The 26215-nt window shown below is 40.7% G+C and overlaps 1 protein-coding gene across 12 annotated transcripts in view; it reads right to left on the bottom strand.

Moving 5' to 3' along the window:
* Positions 1-1706: 1706 nt before the first annotated feature.
* ERC1 (ELKS/RAB6-interacting/CAST family member 1) overlaps positions 1707-26215 on the bottom strand; it is a 302320-nt gene continuing 277811 nt past the window's right edge. For 9 of the 12 annotated variants that reach the window (XM_084511007.1, XM_084511005.1, XM_084511011.1 and 6 more), the window contains 2 exons: positions 20567-20755; positions 1707-8762 (listed from right to left, as the gene is read on the bottom strand). In XM_084511007.1, the coding sequence (XP_084367133.1) occupies positions 8625-8762; positions 20567-20755 (327 nt within the window). In that variant the 3' untranslated portion in view covers positions 1707-8624. Of the gene's footprint in view, positions 8763-20566; positions 20756-26215 lie in introns of those variants that run through there. The other 3 variants (XM_084511003.1, XM_084510999.1, XM_084510997.1) reach the window with 1 other exon arrangement.

Raw genomic sequence — 26215 nt, forward strand, 5'->3', positions numbered from 1 at the left:
CTTCACTGCAGCCTTGCCTGTTTTTTGTCACAGTGACAGCAGTCAACACGGACAATTTTATTCAGATGCCTCGTTGCGTTTTACTGCAGAATACATGAAATGTAACCTGATAACGCACAAAAGGGATTTGGCATCTTCGCTTTGTAGCGTGAACAATGTTATTGTTACGGGCCATCCAAGATATGAGTCAGCCTGTGGGGATGTGGTGCTGCAGCCCACGGAGCAGCCTGGGCCCTGCGCGTCCTGCCTCGGGCCTGCTCTCTGCTGCTGGCGGCACCACCCTCACCTTTCCCTTGTCCTGCTAGAGGGGATGAGCCCCTCAGAAACGGCACCAGGAGCGCTTGCAGGCTTGCCAGCTCTCCCACCGTACAGCAATCGGTTAAATTTATGTGGCATGTGGTTTCGTTCAGCTGATCTGGGCTCTGCTGCGAAAGCCAGGCACACCCTGGCCTGACTGGAATCGCGAACCCCCTTCCCAGTCAGACACTTAAGTGAACATTAAGCAGACTAGGCACCGAAAGGCCGATGGACTCTTCCTTTCAAAGCTCCTGAGACCCTTAATCCCCGTGTATCCTTTTTCCACACGCAGCTTTGGGCGTTTGATTGAAGACCAAGTGATTGAGATTCAATTAGTGGCGGGAAGGGACCCTGCGGGCGCTGGGACCAGGGCGCCTTTTCCTGTCACGTGCAAGGTCACTCCGATGGAAAGAGCAAGCTGGGACCTTAAGAGCCCCTTAAAATGATAAATCTAGTGCGAGCAGAAAGGACAAGGCCAGCAGAAAATCTCAGCAAACAATCTGCTGCACGGATAGACAAAAGGGGGAAGGAACGGAGAGGCTTTAAAAGAGAAATTAATTGGAAAGTGTCCTGACGTGGGGAAGTCTTGTCTCCCTGGGCTTTGGGATAGCTGCAGAGAATCTGGTGGAGTGTGTTTAAAATGGACATTGTTCTACCACTGGGACCTGGTGTTGCAATGCTATTCTCTTTAGAACAGTTAAGAAATGCCAGAAAAATGAGATTGTACAGTGACATTACTCAGGCAATCTCCTGTGTCCTCAAAATGCAGCTGGAAGCTGGACACTGGGTTGAATTTGTTTCCTCCAGTGCTGCAGGGGGGCACGGGCCACCTCAGGTGACAAAGCTGCAACTCTCCAGTGGTGGCTGGTGCCGCGGGGACAGGACTCACCTTCAGGTTTCTTGTGAAGCACGCTGCTGCATAAGGCAGCCTTGCTGGCCTTTGCACAGCAAGTCTTTCCAAGCACATTACTCCATACGACGTGATCCTGAAATTGGCTCAACGCTCGATGTACATCTGGGATTCAGTCACTCATTAGCAACGTTGAAGTCACATTTATTTGGAAAACAAGCGAGAGACAAAGGGAAGAGCTCACCATAAACACGGTTGCTTTATCTCCACTTACCTGGCCCATGAGGTCCCAGAGTATCTGGGACACCCCTACGTTGATGCTCGCTCACGTTTACCTTGCGGCAGCCCCTCTACACCCACCCACACTGCCAGGTGCAGGGGGAGCCAAGCCCCCCAGCAGGGTTGTCCCAGATCTGGGTCAGCAGATCCGACCCCAAGCCTGCTCTCAAGGAACTGCCACGCAGCCGCCCAGACCTCCTGCATGCCCACTGATCCTTGCTGTGCAGGGAGGGTACCGAGCAAGATGCACTGAGAGTTACTGAAATGAAGACATGGCACAGAATTTTTAAATAATTTTATAATTTCCTGATGAACTTAGTCTGTGAATAAAAAAAGAAGAAAAAATGAACAAAGTGTTTATATTATCAAGGCAAAGTTGAATATAACACATTTTCTTTGCAGTTTCATTATCCTGTCAGTAACATGACTCCAGCGATAAAACACATACAAGTTGAAGGCAGCGTGCACACTTGCATCACGGACATCAATGTCTCCCGCTGCTGTTATTTCAAAAAGGAATTCAAGTACACTAGATCCCATACCCAAAGCCTGTCTCCCCCTCCACTAAAGTGCAACATGTCTCTTCCAAAGCAAATGAGGGACCCATATCTGCAGACTGGATGGAGTATCCCACAGCTTTTTAATCCTTGGGGCAATCCTCCAGATTGCCTCCCCCCAAACACACACTTTGTGAACCAGAACCCGCTGTGTGGCCCTCATCATTTACTGTCTTGGAGGGAAACAGCAATGTACTAATGTAGTGGGCTTGGAGCGGCATGTTAGACTAGCATAGAAGTTATTCCCCCATTCATGGTCCCATTTGATACATCCTCCTTCAGACTCTGAACAGATAAAGGCATTCGCCACCCAAACCTCCCCAGATATACTGTAACAAGCATCTCAGAAAGGGCCAGGTGCAGCCAGCTGCCCTTGAGCAGGCACAGAAGACAGGGCACGTCCCATGTGCTGCCAAATGAAGTGCAAAGGGTGGCCACGCTTCATGAGGACTGAGGCTTGGCCGTGTCCACGTAGAGCTGGCAAGGTGAGGGAGATTAAAGGAATGAGGCTGACTTGTAAAATCTGGCTTCAAATTTGGATTTTAGATGATACCCACATTTCATAATAAAAGAGACTACACATGACTGATGAAGAGATCAATTTTTTGGTCAGTCCAAATGGAAAAAATAATGTTTTGAGCAGTAAAACCACATGAGCATCGAGAACTGAAGGCAGAAAAATCTACTTAAAAGCAAAATCATTTTAATTGACTTTCAAGATCCAAACTGGAAGTGCAAGTAGCATATGATAATTAAATTTGAAAGAAAAAATAATTTAATGAATTACTTTACCTATATCATAGCAAAGCAATTTGTGGTTTGTTTTTTATGTCTCTCTATGTTACATGCCAATTTATCCTCACATTGCTCCTTCTAGCTCTGAGGTAACCACAGCAGAAGGCAGCTGCTAGTCCTTTAAGGTAACATAAACTGTTGTGGATATGTGACCATGACTGGACACAAGGAGATAAAAATCTGAAAATGGGCCTACACTCCACTCCTAACTATTCCAGCCAATCTTGCACGTGTCCCTGGCATTTGCAAGTGCAGTCCAGAAGACTAAAAATTTGGCCAAAGTGTCTGGTCCACTTACATCAATGGTTCATATTTTAAGGGACACCCGATGTAGGCAACTGTTACTAGAAAAGACTGATTTCCAAAATACTCCTTCATTCTGCCCATTTCTGTATTACACATGTAGCATGTACAGTATAAAACTGGGAAAGAGGGAATTCACAATACAGGGTTCGTAACATTTCCGAAGAGGCCAAGCTCTCCTGGACCTCAAAAGCCTGTAAAAGGCCACTGGTTATAATTATGAGCCCACAAATCCTTTTCCGTACAATCCTGAGAGGAGGAGTCAAGGCTTTGTTGCTTCTGTACTTGAATTCCTTTTGATGAAACTTATTTTTTTATATATTTTTAAAACACATCTTTTTCGGTTCTACTACTATCTTTTTTAATCCGACAACAGACACACATTGTTGGTAACTGCCCCAGCCTTAGGACCACACAGACAATATCGACAAGCAGAAAACAAAACAGGAAAAAACGCCCCTGAAAAAGTCAGGAGAGATACTGATGACAGGGTTACAGCACTCACCACACACACTGGAAAAAGTCAGGATTTCTGTGTTTATGCTTTTGACACTAAAAAGTTTCAAAACAGTTTTTCTTTCTTTCTTTTTTTTTTTTTTTTTTTTTTTAATAGTCAGTGGACACAGCCATTTTGTTCAGAAGGATTTGCTGATGTGTAAGGTTCCTCCCGTATATGTGGAAAAAAACAATTAAAAACATCATTTTGCTTAAAAATCCCCCCAGACACTCGTTTTCCTCACCGCGCTGACAAGACTGATTGGCGGGGCTGCTCTCGCCAGCGGTGGCCGCCCAGGCCGCCCTTCGCCTGACCCTTCCACCCCACCAGCTTCACTGGGGCAGTGTTAGTTATCCATTGCCTTCTGCTTCCTCCCCGATTCCCTGTTTCAGTGCAGATGTTGAGCTGAGCAGAGGCTTCTTTTAATGTCAGATGCCTTGATTGTACTCTTTCCCTTTTTATTTCATCAGTGTCATTGAGAAATGCATGCGTTACTTTACATAGTGATTTTTTTTGCTTTACAATGGTATCAGCACACAGCTCTTCACATTCTTTGTAAAGAGCCCTTCAGTGGCATTGACTGGCAATTAGTACAGGAGTGGGGACTCAACCCTGTTAACCTTTTATCAGTTGCAGAAATTTCCCAACAAATTGAGCATTAGCAGCAGAATGGGTGGAATTAGAGGGCAAATGAAAATAGGTGCCCCTTTGGTTCAAAAAACAGAGTTATGTGTACAAGCTTATGACATTAATGCTCCCTTGTGCAAAATACTGAGAGCCACAAAGTACCAGCAAATCTGATAGAGAAGGTGTATTCCAGCAGTGCAACTGGAAACTGCAACAAACAGCCTTGTGCATCGCATGACCTTCGCCTTCCATCCCCTGGACTTGGCAAAAATCAGATACTCCAGAGAGAGTTTGGCATTTTCTAGAGGGATAGCTGGTTAAAGGCAGTCAAAATGAGTGAGAATACCAGAAGCTTAGCGTTTCGCTTGGGAGCACTCCAGTCAATTCTTCCAATCACAAATAGTGCTAATGTTCTCACACTGCAACTCTAGTGTTATAATGTCCTTTTAGTGTTTTAAATGAGGCTTGATTCAGAGGAAAATATGTACTTGGGCTCATGGATATCATCAACATCATGGTTGGGGTGTCAGCTTTTACACTGTACATGGGCTTCAGGCTTGAGTTATTTTTTAGCCCAAACACAGCTAAAATTACCTATTTAATTTTCTACAGACAGCTTCTCAAGTCCTTAAATCCCTGTTTCTTTATAAATGACAGCTTGTAAGAAAAAAAAATATCAAAGCAATCAAGACTTTCACAACTCCCAGAGCAAATGGAAGTTCACAAAAGAGGAGAAGAACAAGCAAGTTTCCCCAGGCACACTGGGAACTGGGTGGGGGCCCATGGAGCAGGAAGGGCCCCTGAATTTCCCAGAAGTGCTGCAGTGTAGGACTGTTGTGTTAGGAAACTGTCTGCATCTCCCTGGCTGCTGACACCTGGATAAAAAGATTTTAAAGGAGCTGGGGAGGGTTAGGCAACTGGATGAGTGTCATGGTATATGCACACATATGGCCCTTCTGATATGTAGTTTCTTGATGGATTACAATAACCAAATCCATTAATTACCCTAAGGCCAGCGGTGTGGCACTCACTCCATACAAGCAAAAGGAAAAGCTTTCACTGGTCATGCTCAGCAGTGACCAGCAGCATCTCCCAAATCCCACAGTTTCCCAAGCTATTCACTGTGACAAGATCTCTATCTACACAGGATCAGGGAGATTATCTGAAATAGTTCAATGGAGATCAAGTCGGATCAAGTCTGTTCCCAAATGAGATCTGCTCTCTCCCTGAAAGCACTTTACTGAGGTCTAAGATCAATGTTTAAGATGGTAAGTCTAGAAGCCCCAGAAGATAACAGTAGTTAACGAGAAAACTTACAAAGGCCCAATAATCCAGATGGGAAGAACAGCAGGTGTGTGGCTTGCAGATAAAGACCAAATGGCCAGTGTGAAAACTAGCCAGGCTTGACAAATCCTTTCAGGGATGAAGCTGGGAGATGTGTAAACAGTGAGATTCACCTGGTTTCAGATGCATGGGTCCTAAACATGCTGTCACGACAGCAACATGCCTTTTGCTGAGGCACTCTCCAACCTAGAAACAGAGCCTCAGGCTGGCAGCTGAGTTAAGGATGCACGAGAACCAGCACTGAAACTGGGAGCTTTCCTGTGATGTACGGGCAATGCAGCAAACAAATGCAATTGAAATAACAGCCAGAAATGACCACCCCTTGCTCCCATCCCCTCCCCCTTCCCCTGCAGCAGAAACGCTATCAAGGAACATCTCAGTAAGAGGTTTACAAGCAGGAGTCATTTGAACCATCGATAAGGGAAATTCCACAGCTTCTCACAGAGGAAGGATTGTTTTACAGCAGGGAACCAGGGCAGCTGGAGATTTGACCATATAAGTTAATGAGATAGTCAGGAGTGGTGGTGGTGGTGTGATGATGTTAGGCTGATGGCCCTGATGGTTTTACAGGCAGCATTAAATTCCTGGAGTGAGTAATTAGGGGTGATGAAGAAAAAGCAAGAGGAAAGATTTCAAAACAACTGCTCCTATCAAAACGTGCTGACTCAAATAATAGGACCAAAGGGGTGGTTCTGGTATGAGGCATGGCTCAGTGGTATGTACAGTCACTGTCTACATACCTTCCGGTATTTCCCCCTTGCAAACATTCAGGTTCCCATTACTCTCCTGTTCCATGAGAAAAAAAAAGCTTTGGGACACAGGCTATTACTACACTGAGGACTAAAGCTACATGTCCCGATTTGCAAAGCGCTGGCAGTTCAAAACACAGAAAAGGTGTGAACCACCTCTTCTTTGGAGATAAGATATTTCTTCCCAGCAGACATGGTTATGGATGCTTCCATGGTTGCTTCTTTGGAATCATTACAGCTGAATGAATTTGGGTGTGATTTATTTTCAATCAGTTAGTTTTCAATATAATCTATGAGTATATAAGTTTTCAGTTTTGCCCAATTTTCAGTGGTTGAAAAGAAGACAGGGTACAGCTTCACTTATTCAAACTTTTGTTGGTCTCCTTTCTATTAGAAGCAATCAATCAGTCACTTCTAAGTATAAAAATACGGTGTGAAGGACCTACAGGGGAGCTGTGCCATGGATTTGAAAGACATAAGAAATGCAGTTTTTCTGAAAGGGTTTGAAACATTTTACTTAGCGTAGCAGTTTAGTGCTTAAGCTCAAAATAAAGTAAGTTATGGAATTAAATTGAGGGCTCTGAATGGGAGGTTTACTGAGAGAGATTATGAATGCTATAATCAGCTGATGTTTCTAAAACTTGTAAAATCTGTTAGAGTTACAGCAATGGCTGCAGGAGTCACAGGGTTTAAAATTAGCTGGTGACTAGAAAGCCAAGATTTCATCCACTGCTGTGTTGATATTTGGTCTCCTTTCCCCCTCCCCTTGTTCTCTTAAGTAATATGAGAAAGCCCGAGGAGAATACCTCCTTTAAGGAGCACACGGGGACACGTTAAAGGATTCTGTCCTGCAGATGCCCTCAGAAACACATAACCATTGGCAACCAGGAGAAAAAACATGCCTCCCCTTTAACACAGAGTCCAAGAATGAACATGAAAGTCCTACCCATAAAATAGGATTCTGATTTGCTACCACAATGACAAATTGACCTGCTATTTCAGGTCATATTACCTATCAGCAGGGGCTTTAATGAGTGTCAAAGATGGCTGGGAGCAAGAGTAAGGCCTCTCATATACATATAAGAATTGCACTGGTTTAACTAAAGCTGTGATTTTATACCTATCTACTCAGAGGGGTGCCAACCCCAGTAGAGATGCTCCTCTTTATAAGAAGGGGTTATTGCTCTGAATTCAAACTCATTCCTTGTCAACCTAAGCTAAACCAAAATAAATTAAATTATAATTATAATAAGAACTATGTTACCAATTTACCTAAATTAGTTTTAAAATTATACTTCTAAGCTAAGTGATGCAATCTGCTCATGTACAAAATGCCTGAAACTATTCTGATGGCAGCTAGTGTTCACAAACCTGTGGCCTGAAAAAATAGCAATGGACAAACTATACAAATCGATCCTGGGAGCTGACCTGTTGACCACACCTGCTTGAATGGAGAGAGCTCTCTATAAAATAAGAACTTAGGAGGTACAGACCTATGATGAGAAACTTCAGCTAAAAAACAAACAAAAACCCAAGAAGCCGACAGATGAAAACAGTTATATGAAAATATGCCCCACTCAGCATTTCAGAGTCAAATCAGTGAACAATAAAAATCAAAGTTAAGTAAACAGAAAGTACCAGTATGCCTACCTTGTTTCCCAGCTGCCAGACGAAGTGACTAACAGGGCCAAATTGGGAAACTTTCCTTTCCTCTCCTCTCTCTGTTATTTAAGAACATAAGAAATATTGAGACAGGCAGTGAGACCTGAGCTAGCTAGCTGATACTGGCCAGTTGTGAGCCATAACCAGAGCACACTCAGGTTTAGGTTTTAGCACTATGAAATTGAGGCTTTCAGCTTTTATGAAAAAAAAAAAAAAAAAAAAAAAAAAAAAAAAAAGAAGCAATAAATGGCAAAGGCAAAGGCTATCCTTCTGCAACCTTATGGAGAACTAGAGCTTCTTGCATTCAGTGGATCCCCTCTTCTTCGCTCAGGAGACTTGGAAGAGCTCTGCTTAGCTGCATCCAAAATCACAATACCATCAACAAAGTCAGTGGGGAATTGGATGCTAAAGTAGAAAGGCAGTGAGAAGCTGAACACAAGCATGATTGATTAATCACAGACTGGAAGAACCTAGAGAGCAGATAGTTTTTAGAGTATGTTGTTTGTCTGTGTTTTTTTTTTTTTTTCTTTTTCTTTTGTTTTCCTTGTAAAAGGTGCACCAGAAGTTTCTATTCCATTTTCTGTCTTTCACCCTCCTCTCATGGCTCCTTGGACTGACTGGGCTTGGCCACTGGTGTGCTGCTCCAGCGGGGCCAGTGGCCGAGGTCATGATGACTCCTCAAGTGCATTGACGACTTGCTCCAGGATGTCAGGGCACTGATCCGCTATCTGCTGTAAGATGGCATTGGCAAACTCCTGCAGCTCTGCGCTTTCCTTCTCGCCCTTTTCTAACTCGTCACGAAGCTGCAAGAAACACACAGAGCCACGATCATTCTCTGCTATTAAACACGTTCACTGCATAACAAGTCCTGCCCAGCAGGCTCAGCTCTAAGCTAAAACACCAGCTTCAGAAAGGCAGCTAGCAGAGTGCTCCATGCTGGGCACTTCCAGGATTGACGCCTTCCCTTGGTGACTCCCCTCTCTTGATGTCACTTTTTGCAGTCTGCGGGACCAGATTTGTGACCTTCCCAGTACAGGCCATGTCAACACGGGAAAACTAAGTGGCTTAACTACTCCCAAGTAGATTGTATTATGATAAATACTAGAAAACCTTCCTCTGTAGAATGTTTTTTTTTTTTTTTTTTTTTTTTTTCCTGAAAGCAACTGTGTTCCAGAAAAAAAAATATACTATTTTGCTAGTGTATTAAATAGTTTGACTTTTATTCATGAATAACAGGATGCATTAACTTAGGAATTACTTCCTATATGACATCAACAGAAATGTTACATAACTGTACGAAGTGCACTCAGCGACAACCAGAATTCTAATTTGTCTGTGGAAATAATCACTTTCAGATATGGTGCTTCCTCACTCAGTCATAAGGGTACCATACAGAACTGTGGTGGAGCATACACATTTGTTGTTTACTGACTATAAACTTCCTATTGGATTACTCTTTGTTCAGAGTAGTTGGCTCAGAATGAGACGTGAAACTTCAAAACTTTATCTTATGTGCTTTTTGTATCATCTACAAACTGTTTGTCCAACAAATGGTGTTACAAACCACACCACGCAACACACTGGAGTTTATGTGAACATAGTTTTTAGCTCTGAATCTAATGGCCCTGCCAGAATTAGGGGCCCGCAGCCTTAGCAAAGAGCAGGAAACATCTGCCTTCAGTAACCTGTTTATCTGACCAGCAATTGATAAAGCCCATGCTGGCCTGTGAACTGTGCAGAAGAATCCCAAGCAAGGCTGTAATTTGTGCAAGCATTAAGGGATTACTGTAGTCACAATGGTCTGAGGGTCTAACAGAGCGAGGAGACGCAGCATCTCTTACTAGCCCAGACGATATCATTAAATAGATTGGATAAGCTTTCAAGCATACAGCTTTGTCATATACCATACAGCAAAAAACCTGCTCTGTTTTATTAGTGGTATTATTTCTTCTAATTCATTCTCCATAAACATAAGACAAGTATATTTGTAGCAGGTACCTATACTTAGATTGGGTTCTGAAGTTCATTGCAAGCTGTTGCATTTAAACGTCTTTGTCATTTTCAGCAGCCGTAGTGATTACCTTATCTGGTTTTGAACCTTCCTTTAAATATTTTTGAGTTTATATTACCACCCTTCAGCCCCATAACACTTCTTATTCTTAAGTTATTAATATTTTTATTGGAACTCTACGGTGTTCATATGTGACACTGAAAGAATGTCACACTGGAATTTCTCATCCGTGAAGGGATACCTGCTCACCAGCATATTTTGTACTTCTGTAACACTGATTGCTGTAGGTTTTAATAAGGAACAATGGTCAGATGGTAGGACAACAGATCAGTTTACCCCAGTAAGAGCACAATGCAGGGGGAAAGGTTTTATTTCTACAGCTAAAATTCTGTTCAGATAGGACAGCGTGTCTCTGCTTAGAGGTGGTATCAAGGAAAGCGTAAGATTGCTACGCTGTTACTGCAAGAAATACTGCGTATAACCAAACAGCCTAAGAATGACTACAAAATAAATACAAATGCTTTTTAGGGAAGCTATGGCATACACTTCTATAGACAAAAGTGAGAGAAAGGAAATTAAAAGGGCAGGCCAGCTCTACTACTCCCTTTACTAGGCAGGGTAGCATATAGTAAATTATTTGGGTTTTGCGTGCTGAATGTTAGTTTAATGTGCTCTTATGTGCCTTGTTCCTACTGGCTGCCATACTCACAGCACAGCTATATGAATCTGAGAGGGGCTGATGCCAAGAATCACAAGGCAAAAGCAACCCGATCCTGCTCCACAGAATGACATGAGCCGGGGAAGGGGGGAAACGAGCGGGAGGGGAGCACGCGGGGCTCCGTGAGGGCTCTCGGGGGAGCGGGGAGGGAATCCAGCAGGAACCCAGCACGGCTCAGGAACGGCACGCTGCGGTTCTGCGATTAGCCTAGTTCCAGCAGCCTGGCAGAGTTGTTAGTCGGAAACCTGCAATGGGTGGCTAAGCCTAGGGGAGGTCCATTCAGCAAGCAGGATTGAAAGAGCTGGCGCTGCACGTAAGAAGCCAGGAGATGCGGTCTGAGGAGCTACGTCCCGAGTTGCTGGTTGCTCAGCCTAGTGAGATGCCAGCAGCTCACGTGGGCCCAGAAACAGCAGCCTGCAAACCACCTACTGCTGGGAAATTCATGGGGCTGGTTTCAGTACGGGACTCTGAGGCATGGCTTCCTTGGCTTCTGGGGCCAAAGCGAAGATTTCAGTGTCATTCATCGGAAGGGTGGAAGGTCATGGAGGCTAGGGGAGACAGAAGGCAATGGGAGAAGAAGCAAATGATGTCATTCTCCTTTTCTTTATCCGTCCCCTTGCAGGAGCCTGTTCTGGGCTCTCGAGTCACCAGAAGAGGACCAGGAGAGGGCAGTGTTAGCAGGGAAAGCACAGCCCGGGCTCCCCATGGGCCATGCTCCACCACCACCTTCTGAGCAGAGATCTGTCCTCCAGGTACGCCAGCCAAATCTTCCACGTGAAACCCCAAGAAAGGACAAAAAAATGTACAACATCAACAGAACTTAAAAGTACCTCGGTGGGATTAACCTTCAGAAGTGAAAGGAGGTTGGTGGGCAAGGGGGAATGCTGTTGGCTGTTGTCCTCAGCCAAGCAGCACAGCAAAGTCGGTGACTTCTCAGTTTCTTGCTGCATAATTCATTTATGTGGATGTATGTATAATACGAATATTTCTTACAAAATCAAGAGAAGCCCAACAGCATAAGCCCCCACCAAGGCTGAAATAAATCAAATGCAATCAAACAAAAGTAGCAAACTTAACCAGATGAAGAAAATAGATGAAGAAAACTTTCTCAAAAAGTAAGTTTTGGGCCATCAAGAGGAGACTGCTCTGAATGCTGAAGGCAAGCAATAATACTCTGTAAATCAGCATAGACAGAAAGTCTGTGCAGCTGTCTCACAGATGTCTGTGATGCAACATCTTTGAAATAAATAGCAATGATAGCCTTGCATCAAGTTTGCTAGCTTCAGAACATCTAGGTTTAATAATGAGATTTCTACTTAAACAAAGTCATCTTAATTGACTGTGTGGCTGGTACAGCATTTCTGTATCATCTATGTCATCTCTGTTTACATCATTCCTCTCAGAAACAGCTGTGACCAGCATACGTCACTCCTCATTCAGACAAGCTTCTTAATGGGGAACATCCGTGGTATAACTTGATTCACCTAGACGTTTGGCAGTCCAAAATTTAGAGAATTTCTTTAAATTTATTACTATCAGCTCTTCTCCTGGTTACCTAGGTTTTCTTGTTGTGAATGCAAACATAAAGAGTGCCATGCCATTTTTCTATGAAAATAAAGAAGTGTTAACAGTCTTTTTCAGTTGGTATTTTCAGCTCAGGATATGATAAGACTCATACACCTGCCTCATAGAAATGGCATAAAAAGAGAAGGTCAGATATACTTTCCCGGTTGATGACAAGTAAAAATAGGCGACCTGGAAAGAAAGGGATAGCAAGGACTCCCAAAGTGCTTCATAGCATTTATGCTTTATCTAGGGACAGAAGAACAGAAGAGACATTTCTGTGTCTCAGGGGGATGTAAGCTTGCAGATAACCTGCAACAAATTCAGACACTTTTCACCACTGCTGCCTTCCTGGGTTTAGAGCAAGTCATGATACTTTGCCATTTATAGTTAAACTCCATTAGTGAAAATAAATAAACAAATATATTCACCATGAAATTACCTTGCATTTGTACTTCTCCGGAAGTTATTTAAAGATTAATTGTCATTCAGAGGGAAAATAAGTTCATAGTTTTGAAATATGATGCCATGGTTTTACCCGTGTACTAGGTGAACCACGGTGCTGCTCTGCAGAGCCTCAGTGGCCTTTGCTTGCCCTACTATGTATGCAAGGCAACATTAAGCTAAGAACCTGCTATATTTATTTATATGGAGGATATTTCCTCTGGAATGCATTATTCTCCTCTCAGTAATTCTGCACAAACGGTGATGAAAAAAAGGCAAATAAAAAAAAAATAATGTATCGCATGCGGATGAATTCTGCCTATGGACAGTAAAGCTGAAAGTAGGAAAGGAATTGCTTGTAGAGAGAAGCACAAAGGCAAATTAAGTGCAGGGCTTCTACAAGGCTACAATGTTGGGATCTGTAATCACATTTTCCCCAAAGTTCAGGTGCTTTTGTATCAGACTATGGCTACTCTGAAAAACAGTGTTAGAGCTTAAAATAACAGAAGTAAGCAACAAAAAGAAACTCAACTGATTTATCTTAGCCTTTGCTTTGTCTGAAAATCAGTTAAACTACAGTGTACCTGGGGCAAACATCATCTTTGCATCTTTCCAGACACATCAGTCTAAATACATATGTTTGGAGTAATGAGAGCTGATTATATACTACCCTTTATTTCTCAACTTTATTAGACTTATAAAATGGACCAAAGAATGGGTTAGGAATATAGAACTCCCAGTCTGCCAAACATTTTTTTTCAAACATATATAATTTTTTTTTTCTCTATCTGGAAATGTTTTATCTTTTATCAAAATATTTAAAAATCATTTAAAAATTAAAATGAGATTTCGAGGTAAACATTCTGGCTTGCCTTTTTAGAGTAATGTCTAAACGTTAAAAATATGCTTTAAATATATCTAAACACAGTTGAATAGATTTCACCACCTATTTTGAGAAAGAACACCCTTAAGAATTTGTTGAGGGATACCAAAGCACATATTTGACAAACTTTGTACATGTGATTTATCCTGCATTTCTGAGCATCACCAAGCTTTGCAAATAGCAGAAATATTATTTCTTTGGTAGTTTAGGAAATTTCAAAAGAAATGGGAAGAAGGAATTAAATAAGTATGTGTATGTTATATTTTGCATTTGGCTGGAGAAGTTTGCCTGTGAATCCTGTCCTTGCAGGTAACAAAGAGTAGTGCATGCCTGTGTCACAGGGCTACCAGTGAGGGCAAGGCGCCGCTGTACTGCACGTACCTGGTACAGGTGAACCCCACTGCCCTCATCTATAGCGACTCACAGTTTGGCATCTTACTGGGACGGTGAAAAGCAGTTAGGCAGCAACTTCCCCTGGTTTCGGTTGTTAAACATTACCTTATATGTCAGCTTGCTCTTGTGCAGCAAGATGACTAGGCACTGCAATTAGTCTGTAATCCCCGCTTCATTCTGTACCTACACCTCACCCCTTCCCTCCTCTGCTGGTGAATGGGGCTGCAGGGCTCCATGGGGACTCTGTGGGTTTATTAAAGGCAGTGACTGATAGCAGCAATCACATGACAGGGAAACTCACCTATCTACAAGACAAATCTGAAAGAAAACTCTTTTAAGTCCTTGCTTAAAACTTTAAAAAGCTAAGAAGGCTTAGGGTCCAGTTTTTGTTGTTGTTGTTTTTTTTTTTTTTTTTTTGCTTTGTACCTCCCGAGTGCTAAAAACAGAGAAGAGGACAAAGCAGCAGGTTGTTAAATGAAATTAAGTTACATGCATCCATTTATTTTAGGATCAGAGCTTGAGCTCTTCCTACTTGTTTCACATTACGTATTTCTCTTTAAGAGGAAGTTCAGGACTTTTGTTTATTAAGAAGTGATGGAGAATCCTGTTAGCTCGGAAATTTCTGACAGACATTCCAAGAAAGAAAATTCTGTGGAATATTTTGTTTTTGTACAACCCAGTGAGGCCAACAAGCAACACAAGGATGCAGCTGCTCCTGCGTGTGGTTACCTTCACGCATGAAGGACACCCCGCAGACCTCCCCAGCTGTCCCTCTACGCAAGCAAACCACAACCCCCTAGCGATGTCTCATGCCAGCGGAGGCTGCAGAAAAACTCCTTGAGGACCACAGCATCTGAGAGAGGCACGGAGTAGCGGAACCTGTTACTAATAACAAAACACATGGAGAGGTGAGTTGTCTTTAAACAAATGCAGTAATAGCTCAGAGGTTGTCACTCCATCTGCTTGCAGGAACTGCTTGAATTGAGACCACACAACATTTTAGGCACTTGTCCCACCGAACACTTGACCTTATCCTGAAAGCAATGCTTTTCTCTTTAGATCTCTTTCCAAAGTATGAATAATTAGGGTTATTGACTGACAGTATATATCTCAATTAACATTAATTATACTAATTCCATGCACAAATAAAAACGGACACTGTTATATCAGAATCAACTTATGGATAGCGTTTGTAACTTCGATCAGTATTTAAGAATTATGACACTGATTCCAAGTTCTTATCCTCACCCAAAACATTAATTTAATATAAAGGCTCACGATGCTACATAATGTAATAATTTTAGAGAGTTCCCGTATCCATTATGTTCCCAGCTAACCTCAGCAAATGCATTTGCACTTAAAGCAGTATATAAATTGTTGCAATTATTACTTCTAATTTCTAACAGAGACCAGAAGTGGGCTGTTTAACTTTAACATACATTATGCATTCCCATAGGATTACAAATTAAAAATAAATGACATAAATCAGGTGGGGGAGATAACAAGCTAATGGAAGAGCAGTCCAAGAAGGAACACAGGATAAACTCTGAAGTAATGTAGTAACTTGGAAGTACTCAATGCAAAACCACACAGTAATTTCTTTACAGAAACTAAATAAGTAATTTCTCATAGATGATACAGAAGTAGGAACACGAGATGACTCTGAACAAAGAAGTATACAGGAAGTTTATAGAATAGCTGTTTGTAATTCAGAGTTAAGTTTATCCCACTTACGATATTGTTTGTATAACAAAATGTGTGTTTAATACTTGAAAAATTCAGCAGGCATATATGCCATTTTAAAACTGATTTTTAAAGCCATGTATATGCAGTCTGGTGTCCTTCTGTACAAAAAGCTTAACATTAACTCTGATGAGAGTGAAATGTGAGTCACGTACGATGTAAATTATGCTGCTCCTTGGAACTAAGCCACGACTAGTTAGCTGATGCAGCAGGTTTTCACTGATACAGTGAAGTCGCATTATTACCTTTTTCCTTCCTCTATTTTGAGCAGCCAAGAAGAGAAATTCCCAGTTTCTCAGGAGAGGATTAGTAACCAGGAATCCCTAGACAGTCTGTGCTTTGGCTGAAGTTTGTACACGGGGAGAGGAGATAATGTTCCTTTACTACAAGGGCTCTTCTATGACAATGAAGTTTTTCAAAAGTGCTTCCCTCTCTCAGCTCATGGCCGAAGCTATGGTACAACGCTGGACCAGTAGTCGTGTGAGACTGCCTTCCATTGCCGGTGTCCCCTGAGAGAGTATCTCATGGAAGTAAGCCTGCCCAGCTCCTACAGGCTGCTGTTGATGCCCAGGTGACAATACAAATGGTGCTGGAAACACCTCTGGAGAAACAGGAAGAGGTCTATTGTACAGAAAAAGTGGTGCCTGGGGGTGGGCAGGAATAGCCAGGATGAAGCCTGGATATGTCAGACATGGCTGGGAAGAGCCACTGATGGCAGGGAGCTAGGGAGCAAATGCTACCCCCTACTACTTGCAGGGCTAAGAAAATTATTTTAATCAGACTTTTCTGATATATATATATATTTTCCCCCTCAGAATGACCTTCAGCTGGATTTGAAGTGATGAGAAACATTTTTTATATTGGTTAAGCTACTGGTGGAATAAATACTGTTGTCTATCTGGTTGCTGTATTAATTTGTCTTTTTAGTTTCTCACACTGCTGCCTTCCAGCCACAGTGCAGCACAGCCCCAACTTATTTAAATGATGGTTTTCAGCAAGTTCCTGTTTCTTTTCCATTCTCCCCTTTTGTAAAGATAAGAAAAAAAACAAAAACTGAACTATAAATAAAAATGTGGAACATATCATTACGTTCTTAATGTCATTTCCTTTCATATAGGAACAAAATCCCTCACTTCAAGGCAACCCACTGAAATGTGAAACGTAGTTGAAGTTCTACAGAGCCCAAGAATATTAACATAATGATATGTTTAGGGCAAAGTGAAAGAAAATATTATATTTAATAGAAATTGCTAGCATAATGCAATTATTTATAATGAATGAATGGAATTTTTATTTCTCAGTGTCAAGATTTGGAACATTCATCCTTCTTTCTGGTAACTCCAATTTTTTAATAAGAAAAGTTGAACAGGACATGAACTAGTCGAAGGAGGACAGTTCCAGCAACAGTGCTGGCTAAAATGTTTGGGTATATTGGGTCAGAACTGACTCAGAGTAATATTTTCCACCACATGAATAACTTAACGACATGGTTCGAAGCACCGTAGATTCCCTACTGCCCACAACTTAGTCTCGTATACCCAGTTTAGATTAGTTTTTGAGATACCATATACTCGTAAAATACTGCCTTCAGGACTTCATTAAAAGTGCACCAAAATTTTACTACAGTAATGCAGCTTTAGAAAATGTCTTTGAAAAAATGCCAACAAAGTTAATTCAAACAATTATATAGCATTCTGGTCCCAGATTTTGATTAAAATCAATTGAAGTCACTAAGGAATACAGTTGAACTCAATGGTATCATAAAGAAACTATTATACATGAAAGGTACCAATTATCAATCAAACTTTGAGAATCCACAAAATTATTTATGTGGCAACGTAATCCCCTTTGAACTACGGTGTTGATGCTGGCAGATGCTTTTCCAACAATGACTTGTACATTAGTTTCCGTGGGTCACTGCATATGTGCTAGAAGAGTGAAAATCTTCCATCTACTTCATACACTGGTTTTACCTACCAAAAGAAGCCACAGAAAACTCCTACTATTTGTACCCAGATCTGCCCAGCAGGTATGAAAAATCTAAACAGTATTGACTACGAAACTCATCAATCTAAAGAGTATTGACTATTGAAACACAGCAGGACCAACTTTCACCAATAATAGTTGCTGGAGTGGGAGATCACAGCTCTAAAAGCAACAGCATGAAAATGAATTCTCAGCTATTTGTTAAAAAAGAAAAAAAAACCAAACTACTATATAATCTAATTGGTGAGAAGTGGATACATTGGCATCACTCTTAAGTGTCATTGGTTTTCAGTTAAATGTATCCTCCCTAACTATGGTAACACTTCTTAACGTTCAAGAAGATTAATTTTTTCCCACTGAAGCTTGTGAAGCATTATCTACAGATCATATTAGAAGGGACAGGAGAGAATTTAATGCACTGGATTTGAAGTCATTTACAAAACTCATTAAAATTCCAAAGATGCAAAACGGGTATTCTGTCGTGGGCTTCTGCAAATCTGGAGAAATTACCCCTCCCTCCCATGGGAATACTTTAAACACAAAGGAAATTCTGCAGTTAGAAACAGAAAGGCTCCACAGAAGATAAATGAAAAATGTGGTTTGCAAATTGAAATGTATCATTAGTTTGTATTTTCCAATTGAAGCTTGTTAAATGCAATCTAAGTGAGCATGGGAAAGCAGAAGAGACTGCTACATTTTATTTTAGCAAATATTAATGATATATGGCAATCACAAATGGAATAGTAACTTTAAACAACTGGGGGGATAGTAATGCACAATTAAGGCAATAATGGGAGAGGACAGAAAAATCTAAAGACAACTTAGATAATTTCTTTTCTCACAATTTACATTTGAATGCTTTCTTCACTGGGTAACCCATAAATGTTGCTAGTAGACTGGCACAGTTCAAATAACCTTTTATTAGACCAGTACACAGAACTGGAAAAAAACAGGTAACTGTTTTGGGTAGACTGTTTATTCAGAAGGACTTGCCAAAGAAAACCTTTTCCATTTTCTTCACCTATGCCTCTTGATTATAGAATCACAGAATGTCCCAAGTTAGAAGAGACCCATAAGGATCATTGAGTCTAATTCCTAACAGACCTAACAGAAGACATCACCTAGCCACACAGGTCTTATATTCAAAGACTGTAACAGATAGCAGACTAGCCAATTTCAGGTGTATCCAAACTTTGCCCACATACAGCCTTTATTTTTTGTTGTCAGAGATGGCCTCCCATACCAGTTTTACATTCATTGATTCATCTCAATCTGAAAGACATGGTGATTCAAAATCATGTGCCTCATGTTTTGATCTATAATGTAGAAGCTGTACCTCTTTAATATATGAGGATGGCATGCATTATACTGAAAACCTTTTAATCCTGGATCAGTGAGTACAAAATCCCAGAGACAAAAAAATGCTGACTTGGTGCATAGGGGATAGCAGGATCTGTTGGAAAAAGGAATGTGCCAAGCCTATAGAGACAAATGTAGATATTGAGTGAGGCACACAGCACATGTTGAATCAAGGAAATGTATGAAGACAGGTAGAAAGACAGAGACCAACTGTTTTGTACCATCTAGGTCCTGTTACAGGCATATTTATCTCTAGAGGTCTGCTCTTCTTTCTGAACTGTTAGATGTGCTCCTGTTGGCTTCCTGTAATTTAGTTTCCAAGCTGCTGTCTCAAACTTTTGAATAAAAATTCAGCCTTGAATTGAAGGAAACATGCTTAAACATCACAGAAGAAGAAAACCAGAGCTGAAGTATTCAGGTTAGACTCAAGATAGTGTTCACTGACCTGCAAATCCCCTTTTAATTACATTGGCCTTGCACTATTTCATCTACATACTGGGTGTGGTGCATGTATATATATATACACACATACATATACATGGAAGTGAATAATTTAGTAAAAGAATTGGCATTATAATCCAAAGTCAGGGTCAAAAGGATAAAATTAGTCACATCTATTTCTGGTACAAACTTCTTATATTCATTTAACTAATGTGTTTGTAATATAGGAGTAAAATTAAAAATTAAAGTGTTGAAATAGGAAGGAATGAGAAAAAAGGGTTGTGGAGAATGATGGATTATAGTATGAAAACAAGAGATAAAAACTGCCAGTGAAGGGATTAAGGAAGGCAAGACATCACTAGAGTTGGGAGAAAGGAAGATTATTTCTGCAGCTGAATTATAGCTAGATTGACAGTCTTTGTAGAGACTTCATCAGAGAAGCTGTTATTAAACCCTTTCAGTTCAGTATTCCAAAACTTCTGGAAATACAGTGTTGGATTTCTGAAATCACTCTATGTGTATGTATGTGTGTGTGTTCACATGTGCATGGGTGGGTTGCACTTAGCACAATGGGTCCAAATCTCAATTCAGGTATCTGGGCAAGGTGGTAATACAAAAAAGTATTGATAGAACATACTACTGCAGATGGTAACACTGGTTATATTTACGTAAAGTGTGTGACTCATAAAAATGTGCCAATTAAAATATAAATGATTAATGTCCTCTAAAAAAGATTTAAGATCCCTATCACTATGTTAAGTTATAAAGTACAGCGAAAATCTGTTAACAGGTAAAACATGGCAAAAGTGGTATCTTGTGTTAGTGGGTTAGATTTCCCTTGTGTGTAAATATATGTCCTCAAACAGGGAAAAAAGGCAAATAAAATTCCACAATAAATATTAAAGGCAATTTCAAAAAGCATTGGCTCCTTCCTCCAACCGAACAGTGGGTCTTTGCTACCTGTTTTCATGACTTAAGGAATGATTTCACGTTTTGATGTGGTGCATCACTAAGACCTACACCAACATTTCAGGCTTTTGTTCAGATCTTCAGATGACAAACTCACCTGCTCCTGGGACATATTCTGCAGCTCTTTCTCCCAAGCTGTCCGGTCATCATCCAGGTGGTAGGAAGCAGGTGGGGTGAGTCCACGCAGAATCAGGGGGTCACGGTCATGGCAGAGGGCTGTCAGATGTCCAATGTATAACTTCAACTTGCTGCGATTCTGATCGAGTTCTAAGAGGGGCTGAATTGTCTGAAATAAGAGAACAGAAGAAGTCAAGAACTGTCTGAGACACAAGCAATGATGAAGGAAAAGATCAAGGGCAAGGTTACATACTTGTTCAGCTTTATACTGAAAGAAACCTGAACACTCTCCCTCCCCACAGTATTCCTATCATATAGTCGCATAACCATCCAGCACTGAGGCAGAAAGAAATGAAGGACATCAGGAGCAGAGAAAGATGACAGCCATCTTATTGATATATGAAATAATGATGATATGGGGTGAAAAATGAAACAGTATGAATTAAATGGATTAAGTCTATTGATTATCCAGCAGCACTCAGTCAGCTATTTCCACTCCCTTCTTTAAAGAAAATATATTTTTTTGGATTAAAGGTGCCTGTCAACAGTAAAAGCAAGTGCAATTGAGATTCTCCCTCATTTTAAAAACAACCATTTCACTATTACATAAGTATGCATTAAACATGTTCCAAAGAGTGAAATTTCCAATGATGTCAAGTTGCTGGTTTCAAAGATGAACATCTCTCTATGGTAGAAAACGGAGAGATGTATCTTAAACAGAAAGTCTTCTATTAGTTTTGAAAAGGTGATGACTTTCAATTACTATTGCAAGCCAGATTCTACACAACAGACTAAAAACATAAAATCAAAGAACTCTAATAAGTACTATTTTATTTCATTATACATTACCTAATCTGAATGCTCATTGCAAGCCCTGGCATCATCCAGTTCCCACAAAAATTATCAGAAGAGCCATTTTTCATTTGCTTTACTAAAAAATAGAGTTCAAATGGATAAATACATATGTGGAAACCCTCACTATATCCCCACCCAAACTATTTCATATTGTTCTAGGTATTCATGGGCATATATTCAAAAGTGCAGTATACAAAGCTTTGACTCTAAGGTTTGCAGCTGATCAAAAATTAAAGAAGAACCAGGCACTGTGCCTCCACTCCATAAAATGAGGTGTTGAAGCTATAAGCACTGATGCGCACCAGCTACAAGAGTTGGAAAGCCTTGCTACAGTGCTGGCAACTTGTCTTTGTGTTCCCAGGCAGAGGCTGCACCTGCTCTCTGCTAACAGGCTTGGGATATCTTTTCAGTAGGACATCTCTGACCCCACTAATGAATAAGGAGTGAGATAATCTCTGAGTCAACAGAAACAGGGTGCTGGCACCACTTTCAACAAAGACCCTGGCTTCGAGCCCTTTTAATAAGGCTGTCAGGGCTCACTTATTTTGTTTCTAACACTGTTCTACATGGATTAATTTCTGTAGAGTGAGAGGATCTGAGAGCGGTGGCTAAGCAGCTAACTAATGTCAAACTCCTTGTCCCACAGAGAGCCAGCTGCGCTTGACAGCCGACAGCAGAACATCAGGGTGGCGGCAGCGAAGACAAGCCAGCAGCAGCCAGGCTGAAGGGACAGACAAGAAACCTGCAAAGAGAGTAAGCTCGCATGCCCTGTTATAAACCTTACCACTATGTGTGGCCTCGGGGCAACATCTGTTTACAGATATGAACACGTATAAAAATATGGTTTGGTGTATCAAGACTGCAAACTGCTGCAGGGCAGAATACTGTTCTCTTGTAGAGGGCAGTAGGAAGGGATATTTTAGTAACATCAGCACAGTCACACTTCACTTCCATCACCAAGTACAATGTTCTTTAACCAATTGCACCCATCAGCTTTGGTTGCTTGGTGAATTTACATTACCTATCTCAGTTTCTTATAATGTGGATCATGTGGATTATGATCTGAAAGTGCACTGCCTATACAGGTGTAAAAAAAAAACCCTGTGACATTTCTAATTTAACTGATGTCTTTCCTTACTATACCGTTTCTCCACAGGGGGGAGAATGATGGGAGATCATACCCTGAAAAAATACTGTTTCATTAAAATGTGGAAAATAAGTCGTCAATGTCTAATAAAGCTGACCAATCAACACAGTAGGTGCCTTGCATTCTCTTACAGATAACACATTCTATCAAATATCCATCCGATGTGCAAATTCCACTCTGTAAAGACCTGGACTTGCCAACCTTCCTGACTGTTCTTTGTGATAAAGAGAAAGCAGAGCTATCTGGCAAGTAGTGATGGAAGACTTTAATATAAGAGTTGAATTTGATTGCTTGGGGATGTTCTTTCTGTACCCTTCCCCCTTACCTTGAGCAGCACGTTTCTCCCTTTCTGAAGATAGGCCAAATGAGGCGTGTGAAAGTTCTTAACTAGCAGCGCTCCCAAAGCTGTTCACAGAGCAATCATTTCTCTCACTTGGGATCCATTAAACCCTGCCAGTCAAGTAGGAAATGCCCTTCTATTTGCGTTCCTGCCATATCTACTTTGAACTAGACACTTAGCAAAAGGCACCGTGCTTCCCACGCAGCAGAGCTGCCACTGTCTTATCTCAAGAGGGTGTAAGAGCACTTGCTAAGTGGAAAGGCAGGGCAGTACTGGACGCATAAACCACATCATGCTCCCATGTTCAGCTCAGAGCTGTAGAGCTTTCTAAGAAAACAATGGGGAGACAGGCCAAGCCCAGGAATCTCTTCTGAAGCAGCCAATCTTCATTAGTTGCACTGATACGTTTGGACCATCCTCATCAAAGCATGGAATGAAGTCTGCTTAATGTACCACCTAGTTCTGAATATTGCAAATAGCCAGCTATGTGTGAAAGTTCATTTCACTAAAAAAAGCAGTCACTACAATGCTGAAGTGGAGACACAAAATGCCTTAACAAATTTCTGATACAAAACCAAAGCATCTCTTCTACCAACAGAACAGACATTTGGGAAGGTGTTTCCAAACAAATCCAACTTGGAAACAACATGCCCAGTCTTTTCTGAGATTTCACACACACAAAAAAACCTTTGAGCATGACAAATAGGAGTCTATTTGTAGCTCTGCAAGCCATTATGACAAAAATACGCTTTAGAATAAAATTAATACTGCTTCTTCAACTGTAGTTCTGCTGTTGCTGTACAATGGTCAGCTTAAATATAGGCAACTGTATTTAAAAGATTTTATGATAAAAGCCTGCATTTAAATTCATATATGCACTGCATAGATAAGAAAAGGTACTAGTAACCGAATCTGGCTGGAAAGACTTATCTAAATGTTTAGTCACGCTTATTGTGAAAGATGAATACACCTTAGATACAGAGACTGTTGTGTCTAAAAGTTTGTCTGAACAGTGTCTAATGTAAATATGCAAAAACACGTAAGTAGTTATATGAGAAAGAAAGCCAGTGAATGGGTGGTATAAGTGCAGCAGTGTCGAACTGAGACAAATGCGATATTGACTATCCGTAAATGTCTGCAGAGTAAAGTATGGTTTTAATCAACATGTAATAGGACTCAGTCACCACAACCACCAGCTTTAAATTACTGGTTCTCCAGGCAAAAGGACTAATGACCCAGTCACCTTTCTCCCTGCTAGAATTCCCTTCTTCTCCAAAGGAAGCAACCACTTTTCTTTGCCAGAACTAACTAATTAACTTTAGTTAGTTAACTTCAGAGAATATGTTTTAAATTTCTACTTTGCAATAAATCTGCAGCTCCCCATTTGGAGTGGAAGGAAGTCTTTTATGTGTCCAGTCTGTTTTTCCATTTGCATCAGTTGATCTAGAAAAAAGTTAGTTGCTTACAGAATCTCCTTACCCCTCAGAATCATGCATATGGATCAACAGCCGTAATCCTTTTTCTTACAGAAACATACCTCTGAATCCTCTGGGCAAACAAAAAGAAGAAAGTAACATCTTGACACAGCAGTGCTAATACAGAGTACCATGCATAAACTTGGCATTGGCATGACTGCTGTCATTAGCTTGCCTATGCTGCTTGCAACGTAATGTTGCATGCATTTGTATTCACTACAGAATGCAACAAGGCAGAGTAATGTACATATGTGGTCTTCATTTTGCAACCAAATAATTCAGTAAACTTTTCTCCACTTACCCATAAATATTTGAGAGAATCTCTGAAGAACAGCTATACCAAGAAGAAAATGAAGAAAATAAAATGGAACTGATAAATAATCTCAGGGTCAAAGTAAATAAAGTGAGATCAAAATATAACTAGATTTGCAAAAGTGTTTGAAAGAAGTGTGCATGGAAGGAATCAGGAAGTTTCCAAGGAATTAACCGGTTTGAGTAATGCTCTAGCTTGCTAGCCTGGTCTGTGGACCTTGACTGTACTTTGTAGATTCTGCAAAGGCACAAAACCAATGACAACGATGACACCTTAAAAACTTCAGACTGGATATAGCAAATAGGCTTTGAAAAGAATCAAGTTAAATCAGGTAGCCCTTTATCTCTTATCTAGCACATTTATCATGCAAGCACAGCAAATTATTTTCAGCTCCAGTTTTTAGCCTTCGTTGCTTACAGACACTGCCCAACAAAACTTACATGTACTTCTCAAACTACCGTTACACAGGAGATGGGCTTGAAGTCTCAGTAAATAGAGACTTGATTTGTTAAAAAGAAATTATTCCAAGGAGGACCTGAAAAAGCCAACAAAAGATGGAACAGATCATAGTGGGCCCTCAGATGCCTAAAGAAAAAAAAGTCTCCTGTATCTGGGTTTTGTTACAGATATCATCATAAAAGAAAATTTTGCCAATATAGCAAAATTTCTCGTATTGTAAGATATGGAAATAAACTAAGAAACAGAATGATACAGTCTGGAAGTATTTGCATGGCAAATTGAATTATGCCTTTTCTCTGCTCAAACCATTTGTGTTTGTTTGGCAACAAATGCAAGGGTTCAACTATGATCATCGTGCAACCATTGAATGCAGTGGAGTTTTATGAGGCATGAATTTGGCTCAGAAAGTGCAAAGCTTTCCCAAATTCAGAACAATTTATCACTGATGTCTTCCCTTCATTATTTTAAATGGAAACAGAAGAAAGTTCTCAAAAAGACTCTGCCTGACCTCAGTTCAGTTCAGCTCAGTTCACTGCTGTACAGAGATACTTGGTTTCTTCAAGAGACCACAATACAAAGGCTCAAGGACAGGCTCAGTTTTCTTTAGATTTGTTTTAGAGACAAAAATGGATTTAAATCTAACCTTCATCATTTTCTCCTCATAAAACAAAACAAAACAACATGCGTGAGGAGGTGAAAGAGATTCTGGCTATTTTGACAGAGCTGTCTTACTCAGTTCATTTCTGACAGAATCAATTAGGAAGTCATTTTTATAAAGCAAATTCTTTCTGAAATTTTTATACACCATGAACAAATCCCATGGATTAATGATTTCCAGAGTTCACCCTCTTCATCTTGGGAAAAATCCAGACCAGAAGAATAGAAAAAGCACAAAACAGGGAAAGTAGATTTTTGTTCTCTCATTTAAGTAAAATCTTTTTTGCCATAATGTAGGTGAATCAAATAATTGCAGTGGGTTGGTAGGATTCCTAAAGCACTGAAAAAATATTTCGAAAATATTTTTCTACATAACAAATCCA

This window comes from Aythya ferina (assembly GCF_964211825.1).
Source record: "Aythya ferina genome assembly, chromosome: 1".
NCBI lineage: Eukaryota > Metazoa > Chordata > Aves > Anseriformes > Anatidae > Aythya > Aythya ferina.